The sequence below is a fragment of the Poecilia reticulata genome, chromosome 21 (genome assembly GCF_904066995.2).
Source record: "Poecilia reticulata chromosome 21, P_reticulata-male-v2, whole genome shotgun sequence".
Taxonomy (NCBI): Eukaryota; Metazoa; Chordata; class Actinopteri; order Cyprinodontiformes; family Poeciliidae; genus Poecilia; species Poecilia reticulata.
The window spans coordinates 6,960,587-6,976,580 of NC_088850.1; the positions used below are offsets into that span (position 1 = coordinate 6,960,587).

Here is a 15,994-nt window from a genome sequence, read left to right on the forward strand (position 1 = left end):
TAGATCATGATTGTACAAATTTATTACATAAAGACACTTCAGTCTGGATTGTTTGCCCCAGACATTGATGAAATTCCTTTATAAATAGCCATTTATCATACTGAGTCCCATTCTGATGGTTCTGTAAAATTAAAGGCATACATACACTTAAAAAAATTAAGACGTTGTAAAATTCTGTAAAATAACACACACATGTATATAAGTATGTTGGGTCTGCTTACTTAACTCAAATATATTCAACATGTAGCTGCCTGTCCTATCTACATTGCTCAATAAGCAAGTTTTTCTAATTGACTGTGTTCATATTTCTAATGATCCTGAAGATAATATTAAGGTCACAAAAGCTCTAGATGTCCTTACAAATGTATTTTCTGCTGATTTGTTTTTAATGCATGAAATCAAATCTCTTAATTACATTTATTTAGACGTCTATTTATTTAGGCCATAGGAAAAGATTTCATATAGAAAGTTTCTATTTTATTGCCAATACTTTTACAAAAGTAAATGTTGTTTAGCTTAACAGCACAGGCTGTAAATCTGAGGATCAGAAGGGAAGTTATGCAACCAACATCTGGTCACACATGTGCAGCTTTAAAAAAAGAAAAAGAATCACTTGCCTAAAGAGTGTTGTATTGCTTACAGTTTAACAAAACAGCAAGCGCGTACTTGTAAATAAAAATTAGCAAACTTCCTTTTTCAAATCCAATTAACTGGCATCAGTAAAAGAGCAAGAAAATCTCATTTTTCATTTCAGAGTATTTCAAATTTCATGTATTTCAAATGAGCAACGTCTTTGTTAGAATTTCCCTATACAATCAAAGACAATGAGTCAATTGAGTATAGCAAGAAGATGGCGATGGGCTCCTGTAGGAATAACTGCGCTGATAGACCTCCCACCTACTGCCAGAACAAGCAGCTGAATGCTTAGGTCGGCGTTCTTCTGTGGGGCCGAACGAGGTCAGCAGAACAAACAAAGTATAAATCCCAAGATCTTAAAAAGAGGAATGTTTCGGCCTCAATAGGGGAAACGTTGTTTATGGAAAAACAACCCATTGCATTCGAGAATGTGACACATGCCTCTGGCTTAGGGATGTTTTCCAAATAGTCGAATCTTAGGAGTAACAAACATACACTGAACTTTTTTTTTTTTTATTTACCAATATGGGTTTTTGTACAATTTATGCAAATGCAGATGTGTGAAAGTATGACTGTATTCTGCCAACTATTATTTTATTTGACCAACCTGCTTTTTTAAAAATGTTTTTACCTTTGATGAGAATTTTGCTAACTTATTAAATGAAAACATTGACATGAGCTGCCTGAAGGAGTAGCTTGTTTTTACTTTTTATGACCCAAGAGAACTTGGAGCGAAGACATTTCAGATGACTCACAACCATCCTGGGCTCCGACTCACACAGCCTCAGCACTGGTAGACATGCCAGTGCAGCTGATAACATTGGAGCTACTTGCTCTTGGACTTTCTTGTTGTTGTTGGCTACAGCTGATTGAAGGCTTAATATTAATATTTTTGATGTCTTGGGGGAAAAAAGCAAAGCAGTGACATGTAGAGATTTAACACTGTGATGTGCACATGTAGCAGTGAGTCCATCCATGATGAGCAACTGATACATGATAACTTGCAAATAGAATCCTTTAACCAAGATTCAAAAATTGCTGCACATATGCAGATGACAAAAATAAACATTTAAATGAAATATTTTAAAAATAGAGTCGGCATCTGAAAATGTGCCGAAGGCTATAGCGAAAAAAGAAATAAAAATCTTGCTAAAATCTGAGGGGTGCCAAGAGTGTCGCTGTACACGCTGGCACATGTAACAACGTGGGAGCAGTACTGCAAAGGACTTTTTAAGTGTGTGTCATTCCCTCCTGCCTGGCACCCTACTGCCCATGGTGTAAACATCCTTGTATGAATTTCTAATGGTAAACAGTATCTGCAACACTCATCCAGTCAGAGCAAGTGGAGAAGTGAAAAAGTCAAAGTAAAACAAAGCATAGTGCAATTCTTACGCTTGGAAACTGAGAAAATGAGGCAAATTCCACATTTGCAGCACACAAAACCGTGTTAGGGAAATGGCAAGCATGTGGAAAGTGGTGCCCCATTAATGCAGCTTTTTTGTCACACACACAAGGCATGTGTGGTGTGTCTCTGCTTCAACACACCTGAGCCAAATAATCGAGCAATTAGCAGGACTCTGGAGAAGGTGACCACACACTGAGGATGTAAGTCAGCCGTTTGAGGACTAGAATTTCAGACGTTCAACAAGCCATATTTTTCCAGATATGCATCTGTTCTGGATAAAATAACTCTAGCGACCAAAGAAAAGAAGATAACTCTACTTACACACACAAGATTTATCAATCAGAATGCGTCAGTCTGGGTATTTCATTACTTGATTTTACACTTTGTACAAGCGCTAAATAACTCCAGCCATTATGAGGAACTACTCTGCTACTTCTGGGCCAAAATGAACAGGAAATTAGACTGAAATAATTCTGTACATTTTAGTCTTGCCCAATCACATGCCAGCACCTCAAGTTCCCCTGGTGTTGTTAGTCTATTATTACAGGACTGCAAAGGTTTCATGTCGACACATTCATGCGCACTCATACACACACACACGCACGCACAAGCACACACACACACACACACACACACACACACACACACGTTGCATTTCTACATATTTCATCTCATGTCACATGTACACATTTGGCTTTGCACTGGGTTCTCTGTGGATTTGCCTTGAACCAGAATAATGGAAATACAAGAAGCATAATAGAAATGGGAAATTACCTACAGAATGTCGTCCTACACACACACACACGCGCACACACACACACAGATATTGATGAGAAAAACAACTGGAATAACGGGAAAGCAAAAAGTGTGTACACCACACATTCGTCTTTGGCCCTCATTCATTCTGCCTGCATTTTTCTCTCTTTTTGTCAGACACACACACACACACACACACACACACACACACGCACACACACACACACACACACACACACACACACACACACGCACACACGCGCACACACACACACTCACACACACACACACACGCACACACACACACACACACACACACACACACACACACACACGGTGACAGAGGTGCGTATAAATGTTAAATCCATAGCTAACCAGGCCAGCCTAATAGACTCTTATTCCTCTGACGCTTTATCAGCTCAATCACACAAACATTCAGCCCCAAAATAATGGCCTTTCTGTTTGCTGCCTCTTGGTGTGTGCGTGTGTGTGTGTGTGTGTGTGTGTGTGTGTGTGTGTGTGTGTGTGTGTGTGTGTGTGTGTCCCTCTATCTCAGAGCTGTGCTGCCCAGACCATGTGCACCGAATACAGATCGGTCAATAAGGACAGAAATGGCATTTGCTGGGTTTTTGAAGAACAATTTTTAATTTTTTTTATTCTTCTATTTAATGTACTGTCAGTCAAGACTGCATAGATCTAAATATCATTTGAAGCTACCAATGAGAAAATGTTTCCATATTAGGTACAAGATAATTCCAACTTATCTTTGAGTCAAATTAATTCAGGTGAGCAAGAGGTCAGAGGTCCAATGATAGCTGTTTTTTCAAACCTGGTTTTGTCAAGATCTGCGCTGCCACTAGAAATATAAAAAGTAAATTCTCCACTGTCTTAGAAAGATGTACACGTTTCTGCATAACCTCTGCATCTCTGCAAACATAAATGACCTGTGTGGTTTTCCTTAAGCCTTAATTTGAAGCTGCTTTCACCGTTTGAGCAGTGTAGAGTTTTATATTTCCGTTCTTTCCTACATCCCAGGCTTAGTTTTGAAATAAAGTGGCCGATACCTTTAAGAATATTTTTAAAATGCTCTAGAAAGTAGTTCTAGTTTTCTCAAACTAAAGCTCAAAAACACCAAACGGTTACCAACAGTTTTTTTTTTTAATAGCTGTTTTCAATCACGGTTCTTTTTTTGTTCTGTCCAAATTTATCCTAAACAATTTGGCCAATTTAAACAGCTTTTCAACTCCAATTAGTCATTATACATTGGTTTTCAATTATTTTCTCATTGTTTAGACGAAAAAGTATTTTCTGCATTTTTCTTAACCAAACCTTAAGATATATCTTGAGAACAATTCAAGTTAATTTTGGGGCTGCCCTGAGCTAGATAGCTGGCTGTAATCTCAACACCACAAGGCAGTCTAACGTGACCTTTGCCAGGTCAAGGTTCACAAATGTGACAGGTTAGAGGCTGCCCAATACTAAAGGTCAGGACACCAAATAATTGCAGCTGTACACACAGAAAGAAACTAACAAATGCTTCAAAAATATACCCAAAGGCATCCTTCTAATCTATCATATCCGTTTCTTGGACACAAACTCATATTGTTTAAAAGCTTACTGAAACCATGTGTGGAACACGGATGTTGGAAATGATCATTTCCAGCGGTGTTTAAAGCCAGCTGGTATCAATAACAAACCCAGATCTAAGAACAAACCGCAGCTTAAACATCCTTACAACACAGTGGCCCACAGCAGACATGCAAACAAGCGCAGAAGAATGTCTGTCTTGGAAGGCAGTCCATCAAATTGTGAGATGTTGGTGAAAGTCTGGTTGAGTCACTTTTTTAATTATGTCTGAGGGTATAATCTGTTGCAGAGATGTGCCTTGAAAATTATTCAGTCACAGTTTAATCACACAGAAAATATTACAGCTGAAATTATTTTTTATTCCTCTAGCCATAATAAACCAATCAAATAAAAGTTAACTATAATCCCTTAAAGTTTAGTTTCTTAAGCTTCAGTAGCCAACAGAATTAAGAATATATATCTGAAAGTCTATCAAAGCCGGCATCGGTTAGTCATTAATGTTAGGTGGTTTATAGCAAGAGGCAGCTTTTCTACGTCTGGAAATTGACTACTACCTTTTAATTAAGATCATAAACCACATCTTAACTGGTTGGAAACTTGTATAAAACTTATGAGAGCAATTAACTTGTTTGAAATGGGTCTGAACTTGTCTCGTTTATCTTTCACGATAAATATCTCAGCAATCATGACAACCTCATGCCTGCCCAAGGCAGACTACTTTCATTCAACATCTGCGACTGGCTCAAATTACAGTGAATAATTTCTAATTTCACTCCAGACATTAACAACACAAATAGCATGAGACAATTCAAGCTACAACTGTGGTGTGGTGTGACCAAAACCAGCTATTTATGCCCTTCGTTATGAAAACATTTAAAACAATTGTGCAAGGAGGAGTGGGTCAGAATTCCTCCTCATGGGAAGATTTGTTGCTACTTATCACAAATAGGTTTACGTTTTCCCTTTAAGCCGGTTTGTATCTACGCTTTATCAACTCAGCTCACAATGGAAGCTCAAAACTACGCTTTATCCCCCAAACTTCTGAATTTCTCGAGCCCAGAAAAAGAAGTTAGTCCAAACTAAATCCAACAAATAGAAAAACAAAATCCAAAAAAAATATAAAAAATAAAAAAAGTAAAGCTGGGGGGTGTTTGTCTTGCTGTATGGCTCCCTTTGAATTGTCTGTGTCAGACAGATTTCTCCTGTAAAAGACAGCTTTGCTCTCAGTGTGCTCACTGTGGATAAACAGAGGTTTTGAACTGAAGTGATTTAAGTAAGAACAAAACAATAGGACCTCCAGAACTGACGGGGAAGACGGAGCAAGGCAAACAATCCCAGGCTAGGCACGGAGCTCGGCTATGGCCGCAGAGGTTGTCAGCGGTACTCCTACACAGGATGAAAGGAAGACAGTGAAGGGGTGGCAGAGATGAGGGGCAGGAGGGAGGAGGAAGGATGAATAGTGGGAAAAGTGCATACAAGTGCTGCATGCTTTTAGAGTTAGTGTACTTTTAAAGAAAATACAAATATTTATGCCGATCACAATTTCATCTTCCAGTTGTTTTTGTCTGATTCAGAATTTAGCATGTTTTTGGCGCAAAAAGGGAGGGGGAGGAAAAGAAGAGAACATGGAGGAAATTGAGGGGAATAAATGAGAAGTGGAAAATGAGAGCAAACGGGAGGCCAAGGAATGAAAGGGGAGAAGAGAAAAAATAACAACAGATGAGTGATAGGAAAGAAAGAGTCAGACATGAGAGGGAGAGAGAAAAGGATTTGGAGGATGCAGAGGAGGGGCATCTGTATGTCTGCGTGCGTCTTTGTAGGGGGGCTCATTATTGACACCATGTGTTACCACAGGAAGCCCTCTGGGAAAATATAAGCACCCCAAAAGATCAGACAGGGGGGTAAGATGAGAGGATGGCATAGAAAGATGAAGAGGCGGAGGTCACTCCAAACTCTTTGCAGCTGTAGACGTTTGTGTGTTTATGTGTGTAAGGGTCAGCGGTGTCTGTTTTCTCAGCGGCACATCTGTATGTCAGGCATACCGCGCCGCAGCAGCGAGTTCACGGCATCAAATCCCACCGCCGACAGAAAGATCCGTCCGTCGGTCTAACAAACCTTCCTTCCTTTGTAGGCATGTGAATATTTAAAATACCTCTAGTCTGCTGGGCTTCATGGGATTTTGAGAGTAGATCTGTTCAGCTTCTGCAAACAGACTCAACAGCCAACATCTGCTAAATATTGTTTTTTTCTGGGAGGAGCGGATTTTGTTGTAATTCAAAAGATGCGAGCAAAGAGTCTGCAAGGATAAGGAAATGTAGCGACTGTTTCTCTACATAATTACATAAAAGTGATTTAGCAAGGCATTATTAATAAAAAAGAATAATAAAAGAAGGTTCTAGTTTGAAGGACGTTGTACACATTTCTAGATTCAGAAGGATATTTTTCCTGACAAGAACAACTCAAATGAATGAAAAAGAACAAAAATAATTATCAGACAAAGCAGACGTTCAAATGGCAGATGGTTCAGCCTTACTCGTCTGGGACGGAGTTTGGACGGTGATCTGAAGCTAAAAGTGAAATGGACAACGATTGCCTTCGCAAAATAAATGCTGCAAAATTTTCCGTCTGATGGGTTTCTGAACAAGCTCGGCGAGTTTTAACTGTTTGCAAAGGCATTCGGCCTTAAAAGTTCCAAGAAGTTTCTTTATTATTTGTGCTTTACTTTACAAAGTATGCCACCAAGTAAACTAAAAGTAAATTGCTGCTGCAGAGTAATTTAGGAACACAGCTGCTGAAGAGGTGCGAAAAAATTTGAAAAGGTCACAGGAACGAAACCATCACAGTCCACTGCTGCAGTTATTCAGAGTGAAGATGGGTAATTTTATCTATTTCAGCAATGTCAAGTACAGGTTGGAGAACCGTAATATGGGGTGACTTCGTAAAAGGCCAATTTCTTAGCGAAGGTGGCAGGTTTTGCTGGATAAACATTACAATTTGTTTGCACCAAACTTTATAAACGATATGCAAACACACGGAATAATTTATTAGCCATATGTATCGTAAATGTGGAATCTAATTAAACCTACCTGGATGTTGCACCTTCACCCGAAAACACTCATTAAATTTATTTTTCAAGTTCAATATTGTTCCCAGCAAATCCATATCTCACAGCAAACAGTCTTTTGCACAACACAAATGCACATCCCCTTATATGAACTCGCAAAAAAAAACACACACACACACGCACCCACACACGCACACACACACACGCACACCCTCGCACTTACCAATTCATCAACTCATGCCCTGTTTCTCTCTGTGTCTAAGCCCATCGTGGAATGGAGCTGGGCAGAGCAGCTATTGTGTCCCTGGTAGAATTAACTATTGATTTTCTCCTCAGCATTATCAATGCTATTCTGACAACAAAACAGCCAGGACACACATACACACACACAGTAGCACACATACATGCACAGACCCGGATTTTATAAAAAAAAAAAAGATTTTGCTTTTTAGGACAATGAACTGTTTCATCAGAAAAGGCCACAAGTCAACTACCACCGTGGTGCTGCAATAATAAAGCCAATAATCTGCCACACATTGATAGAAGCGAATAAGCACATTTCCAAAACACACCACAGCAAACCTTTTTTTAATAGCTGTAGTAGACATGAAGGGCTGCAACAAAGTCCTTCGAAATGGAAGACAGTTGATGTATGACAAGTTGAAACTACAATCAGATGAAATTTGTATTTGTAAGTCTCTAAAAAAGCTGCATCGACTTTACACTAGTTACATTAAAATACCAGAATATTAGATTTTGGTAATCTAATTTCAGAACTCATTTGAGAAAACAATATTTCCAGCAGCTTTAACTAAATTTACCAAATCAATATTAAACATATAAATGGTAACTATGGGCGGCTACAATGATTGAGTACCAACCTATGTTAACAGTGTTCCTCTTATAGAGTTGCAATAACGAACTAATTTTCTAAGATATATTCCATTCTGTGTTTATCAACAACTAAACCAAGACAATGTTTTACTAAAATATATGAAAAAGCACCCTTAAGGCAATTTTCTAAATATTATTTGACAAAGAGGACCATTTATCTAATCCCCTCTTCAAAATTGGAAAAGAAACTTGTCACTTAGAGTAGATAACCAGTGTGTTTACTGTAAAAGTCAGAAAATTTCCACAAGAAAATAGTTGCTCATTTAAACTTGTCGATATATACACTCAAAACAATATATACAATACTAAAAGCAAAAAAAAAAAACACTGTGTCAAACTTATTTTCAAACAATGCATGGAGGGCAGAGGAGAGGGAAACAAATCTCCAAGGCTGTCTGGAATAGAATTGCAGAACAGAGTTGCATCTCAGGGTCACCAGTCATACTATCCCAATGCCAAACAGCTCTATGGGAAGCAGAATAGGAAAAAAAAAACCTTTGCTGCTTTAACATCACAAAAACACAAAGGTGAATTTAGCTAACTGTGAATAGGTCTTCAACTGAACCCGTGTGCTGTTGTCCGATGGCTGATGCTGAACTTTACGGCAGTAAACACTCCCAAGTGGGTCTGGAGTGAAGAAAATGATGTTATAAGGGTCCTTTATACACATAGGGCAAGTAATCCGAATGACCTGTAATGTTGCTGGTCTATTTTTCTTTCTTAAAACTCTGAATAATAGCTGAAGTTTAACTACATCATCTGTCCAGTGTCCTTTAGTGTGGAACTGGACAAACATTGAAACTAAAATCAAGATGCATTTGAACTATTTACAATCAGATCCTTCATCCTGACCACAACCCAACTGTCAGCAGATGTAAAGCATCAGTTCAAATTAGCACCTGGCTAATTTTAGCAGTTAAAAAGATCCTCTAATATCCAGGCATTTAAACACCTGTTGGTGTTTGTGTGATCAATGTCTTTGACACAATGTCACTGGTGATATTTTTGCTGCCTTCAAGCAAAGGAGAAACAGTGAAACTTGTTTGTGCAGCAAGGATGCAACATACAAATTCTGTGATGAGCAGCATGTTCAATTTCATTCCCTTTTGGCTTGAATGCTGGTAACTACAACTTCTACTACTGGGTTAAAGGGAGCAAGACAATCACTACACTGATCAGTGCGGTACGAAGTCAAAGGAGGAAGAAAGAGAGTTCACAGAATTCGGCATTTAGACATAACGATCAATCTGTCTCCCAGATTTTTTATTTTTTTTTGTAAAGGTTAAAACAAGGCTGAAAAAGTCTAAGGGCTCATCAACTACTTTATGCATTCAAATTCAGTCACCAATGCTCAAGTGTTCTTAAATTCACATCTTAGAAACATACACTGAAATTAACACACCTTAATAAAAATCTCTAACACAACTGAGCTGGATTTACATCATGTTGACGTCTCATCACTCCATTCACTGCCCAGTTTGGGTAGATCAACATTACGATAACCTGCAGTTACTTTAAGATGTTTTATCCACAGAAAGGTCAATTTTGCCAAGCAAATGCTGTGATAGAAGTAAAAATTAAAAATAAATCATTGTATCACTCTGCAGATGTGATTATATTAACATATGATAAACGTCAACAGGGAAATCAGTTTTCCCAACCTTCCTAATTCTTTGCCTATTAAAGCTGCATAATAAGGCTTCTGAGGGAAGTGGATATTATGAGTAAGTTACAGGGTTTTGCCAAATAAAATGTTGATTTCCCAGTTGATTCACAATCTAGATTCATTTCACACACAGACATACACATATGTTTTAACCACTTATAGCAACATAGCAATGCATCAGAAGGAAATCAAAAACCTATTCTGGTTAAAATGATGATAAACCCAGGAAAATCCCACATTTTCTAACCAAGTCCTCCCACCTGCTTGCAACTGAAAAAGTCCAATAAGCTGCGCATGTAGGTCTACGCACACACACAGTCAGTAAATGAAAGAGTAAACTCAATAAGACTGAAGCCCACTGGATTAAGTAGAGACCCTACAGGACAGTCTTTGATTATCCCTCCTGCAATGTTGGTGCAAAGCTCAGGAGAAGCGTGGCAAATGTTGTGTTCAGACAGCGGGGGAGCGGCGGGGGTTTGTCCCGTCAGATTGTCACTTCCCAAAGCCAGACACAAAAAAAACCTCGCAAAAGCGCAGGCTTTTTATTATTGTGAAAGAATAAAACGCTTAATGACCCCATTTCTTAAGACCGTATAGGACGGTTAAAGGATCTTCTAGCTTCCTACCACACTGTACAGATATCAAAGTTGGAATATCTGGTCTTGAAATTAAAAGAAGACGTTTAAGTAAATTTAAATGAACATTTAACACCACCAATAAAAAATAAAAAATTAAAATTATCGGGCAACAAAATCAGAGCAAATGCATGACAGAGAAAAAAAAAAAGTTAAGGAAAGCTTTCATTAGATTTTGGACTCTTGCAGTTTTATTATACCACAAGTTTTATCTCTTTGTCATCATCTCTCTTAAAAACTTCATCCTGGTTCCTCTGGACCATCCATCTGCCCACTTCATCCATCCTTCATTAATGTCTCGCCCAATGTCTAACAACTCTTGAAGACCACATCTTCCTTTCTCTTTCAGACCTGGGCCTCCTCCCCCTCCTATTTTCTTCTACTGATTATCTCCTGGTGTCTGTCTGAGCTCCGTCGCTGACAGAGAGCATGCCTGGTTGACACGCCTAGTAATGAGGCTGCTAACACAGATGGCCTCTCCCGCCTTCTTCTACTCACTCTCTCTCTCTTTCTCCCTCTCAAACACACACAAGTATGCAGAAACGCTCCCATACTGATGGCAGCCCCCCTCCTTTTCCTCCGCAGGAGGTCCACAGCACTCCTGGGTTAAACACAAACAGGGGATGTTCTCAAGAAGATAAATAGAAAAAGGCATGGCAAGCAATACCTTGTTCTAATCAGTTTGGAGACAAACACCACCAAATTCTCCCTAAATAAACTCAATAATCAATTATGTCTTTGTGACCACTTATAAGTAGAGTTAGAAAATAATGTTCTTCTGGGAAAACTTAGATCCTGGCTTATACACAGCAGGGGGTTAGACCAAAGCATGTGCAGTGCTAAATCAGGACCAAGCCACTGCCTGCTTAGCACAACATTTTTATTCAACTTCAAAAGGCACCTAGACTTGCCATTGTCTTCCTATACAATTTTGCTCGAGAAAATTAGTGAAGTCTCTTTTGCATATTTTGAGACCAGAGATGTCTGCTCCCATCTTCAGACCACATTGTTGCGACAGCGATTGGGAATTTTATCCCAGAAACAGGAAAACACAAATCCATGTGACATTTTTCTGCCATGTTGGCTCAGATAGTTCTGGACTTTTCTGAAAACTCAATATTAGGCAACATTTCCTAACAATGTATTTGACTGTTACTTGAGGAAACACATTAAAAATATGACCTTCAAAACAACAGAATTTCTTGCTATGCTATTTGGTGTTTTGTTTTTCTTTTCTTTTCCATCTCAGCTGTCAGTCCTCATCTTTAACCAGGCTCTATTGCTCATTTTTCATTGTTGACAATGTCACGACCCAAACACGCACAAATACACGCACAAATACACGCACACACACATGCACGCCCTATAAAAGAGCAGTCGTTCTTTCTGGTTCATTTCATGGCACGATTTGTTCCACAAGTAGATTAATCAATTCAAGTCTCATTCCTTACTCATTTGAGATCATCAAATTCTTAACACATTTTGTCTTTTTTTTCTCCAACTGTACTAAAAATTCTGGAGTGTCGTGATCTCAGGTTGTTTGAATTGGTTTTGGGTTTGTTTGTTCTCTGTTCCTCCGTCTCTTTCTCTGATTAGATTAGTCTGGTTTCGTTTTTATTTTAGTTCAGTCCTCGGTCGTTCTAGTTTATTTATCGTCTAGCGTTATTCTTTGTTACTCTAATTTAATTATGTTTCTTAGATCCTGTTATTCTTTAGTATTAGATTTATTTTCTAGTTAACTATGTACTCTCCCTCACCCCTTGTGTCACTTCCTCTCTCTCCCCTCACACCTGCAGCCTGTTAGCTCATTAACCCAGGTTTTTTGTTCAGCATTCAATCTCCCAGTACTCAAGCACCTCTTTTCCTTGCTGGTTTCTCCATTACTTCCCTGTTTCACACCATATGGGGGAACACACAGGGCCTTGATGGTTTTTCTCTGTGGATTATATTTTTTTTGTGCTGCCCTGGCTCCCCGTGGTTTTTGAAAGTTGATATTTTCATCATTTTTATTAAAATCTTCAAATTCACTTGACAACTCAGCCTCCCTGCCTATTGATCCAGTGCAGCCTCCACACATCACGACACAGAGAGAGCTCTTTATTGTAAGGATCTGTGGATTTTGGACAAAGAAGAACTGTTATCCTCTTACAAAAAAAGGGATAATGCCAAGAAACAAACACAGCAAAATCAAGGCAAAGGCTGCATGTACATTTTATTAACAACATAAAACTGGAAACATCTGGAAAACATCAAATGCGACTTAGTTTTGTTTTGACTTTTTATAAAGAAATGAATACTATTGTACATATAATGTGGGGCAGAAAGTATGTATAGATGGATTAAATCATAACTAAAGGTTGCAGACACAGAACCACAGTGTTGGGACATTAATCTCATGTTTTACACTTTTGGGTAACTTATGTTTCATGGACAACATAAACTGGATCGACATCCTGTTGAGAAATCGTATTATTTCATTTTTTCTTTTAAGTTTTTGTGTCTTATCTTCTCTCTCCTGCTGACAAACCAGTGCCTCTTTGTCCCCCATCTGACTGCATTAAATCTATATCTCTGAAAAGTTGTAGTTCACATCCCCCTACAACAGTATGAATATGAACAAAAATCACATTAATGACCCAGTAAGGAACACATAAGGACTGCCCCCACCTATGCCAACACTTCTTTAAGCTACTGCCAACAAGTATTTGCTACAAAGTCTTTTGCACCCACACAAGCAGACTCAAAAGCTTTTTTCCCCCAGAGCATTTACTGCTATACATCAAGACACAATGCTGACTGCCAAACGACAAAACCACAACCACATTTTAAATTGCATCTGTCCATTAGTTTTCTCAAAAAAAAAAAAAACATTGACTAATATATGATATCATAGTACATGTGCATCATAGTGTCTATGCATGTGTAGTCATGAACCTAATCTCATTGCTCTACACATTTGTGTGGATTGTACCAACAATACATCTATTCTTATGAATAGCATAATGCTAATTCATTTCATTTTTACTCGTTGCGTGTTCTGGAGCACACGCTACGAGCAACAGTAACGAAGAGAAGAAAAACAAGATTACATATCAACAACACTGTAAAATCTACATACCGCTCTCTATTACACTTGTTCTTTATAACATTGTGAATCCGCTTCTTTTCTGTGCATTTAGACGGAGATGATATAAAACTCATACTTTTAGATGCACCAAATTATGTGGCAAGTTTTTCCTCTCCACTGTCACCACATGCATGCTCAGTACTAGAGATTGACACAACACAAGTACTTTTCATCCAGGAGGAGTGAATGCTGCAAGTCTGTCTCGACACAATGTGGAATTTACATGTGGCTGAATAAAAGTGACTTCCCGTCGATACCCTCAATTGATCCTTAAAAAAGTATAGATTCAAAATTTTTTACTGCAGTGTGAGACGAGATTCTGAAATCAGTATTAAATCACAATGACCTAAGAAGTCAAACACTCCAACATTTTACAAAAAAAACGCAACTTACTAAATAACAGGTGCCTTTTATCTTATTCTACACTGCAGGATAAAAGACTGATGGTATTAAAAAGTTCAATTTGAAAAACTGATCAATCGTTTTCCAGCTGCAGACTAAAACAACCAAATTACTTTTTTTTTTTATCACCAGAGGATCTTTAAAAGGTCACGACGTAGAAAAGTTCAAGCACTCAACGTAATTTATGGCTTTAGAAATAACACGTCTGTCTGTCTGTAATGTCCGACCCCCCTTTGTTTCTCAAACAGAGCAAACAAGCAGGCCCTAGAATCTCTGCAAGTCCTTACGGCTCACATGTGGTTCCTGTGTTTATTGATAACGGGAGTTTCATCCGGTCCCGTTTGAAACTTTTGCCGTGGGGACTTGGTGAACGTCGAGATGTCGTAGTTCGGCTACACACAAACGGAAAAGCCAGACCAGGGGAAGAGCGTTTCATAAGTTTGTGTCAGATATTGAGTCGGTCTTTTAGCTGTAAAGTAGAGTTCGGGGCATGAAGAAGGACCTTCCTGAACGCCGCGGAGCTCCGGGTGTCACTCTCAAACGACAACAGCGGCGGCTACTGGAGCATCGATTACCTATCGTTCTCTGGTGACTCACCTCTCTGCTGGGTATGGCAGCATTGCCATAGCAACGCGTCGATAAGCACCAGTAGGGAAAGAAGTAGCACTCGATCCATCTCGCTGTGTGTGGTTTGATGCCCTGCTGCGCGCCGCGGAGTGAGCGCCGTCCTCTCCGGCGCTTTGGTGTTGAATGACACAGAAAAGTTTCACACAAGTTGAGCCAAACTTTTCCTGCAGGCCTCCTCCTTTTCTCTCTCCTCCTCTCCTTCTTCCTCCTCCTTCAAAAATAGCGCAGAGAGATGGATGGATATGAAGATGGATAGACATAAAAATAAAAAAAAAAAACCTCTCAAGGTGAGACGGGCACTAAAACACGGCATCTAAAAGGGTCCTAAAAAGTACATCAGCGCTTTTTTTTCTTCTTTTTTTTTCTCTGAAACAGAGTTTGGAGATAAAAGCCTCAATACTACAAAGCAAATGAAATATTACATCAACTCCGTTCTGGTTAACACAAACAGAGCAAACAATGGGGGCGGGGGGAAGTAGATGTGGAAAAGATGTATTTGTGCGCAGAAATACTTTGAAACATGAGAGAAGTTTTGGTGCTGCTGAGTCCTGTAAGCTACATACACTACTGCTCTATGGCTCCTCCTGCTGCCCTGCACAACTCACCACACTCTGGGGCAAAACATGGACACCTACTAAAACACAGCTGGATGCTTCTATGAAATGCAAAGTGAAGGAAAACAACAAACAGCTTGGTTGTGTGTGCAGCCTGAATTATACATGCAGCTCAAAACATAAACTCCAAGCTCTCCATGTCTTAACGCATTTATGTTGCAAAGCAGCAAACAAGACTGTAAAAATCAATGTTTATTCACCTGAACTGCACAGAAGATGCAACAGTGACATGGTCAACGAGTCGGCAATTCAGCAAAAGCATCTTTGTATTTCTCGAACAAGCTTTAGGTCCTTGAGCATCTGTAGAAAGAATGTTCCATTTTCTGCAGCTCCGTAGTTAAAAGTGCAGACGATTCTGCAGTCGTCTGGGGAAGCAACGGCATCAGAACCAGTCACTTAAAAATGCTGAACAAGCTAATAAAGACGACTGGCTCTATTGTGGGAGAGGTGATTAATCACAGAAAGATGGTCCACAAAATGCTAGGCATTATAGAAAACACTTAACATTCACTTTGCATCGTAATCTGAGAACAACGTGTTCTGTGAGAAGTTTCTTCAGCACGGACCGCTGCAGGAGATCT

The 15,994-nt window shown here is 39.1% G+C and overlaps 1 protein-coding gene across 5 annotated transcripts in view; it reads right to left on the bottom strand.

Annotated features, from left to right (window-relative positions):
• lama2 (laminin, alpha 2) overlaps positions 1–15,002 on the bottom strand; it is a 153,707-nt gene extending 138,705 nt beyond the window's left edge. For 2 of the 5 annotated variants that reach the window (XM_081602472.1, XM_081602471.1), the window contains exon 1: positions 14,770–15,002. In XM_081602472.1, coding sequence (XP_081458598.1) covers positions 14,770–14,848 — 79 coding nt within the window. In that variant the 5' untranslated portion in view covers positions 14,849–15,002. The remainder of the gene's footprint in view (positions 1–14,769) is intronic. The other 3 variants (XM_081602476.1, XM_081602474.1, XM_081602473.1) reach the window with 2 other exon arrangements.
• Between the last annotated feature and the right edge of the window lie 992 nt (positions 15,003–15,994).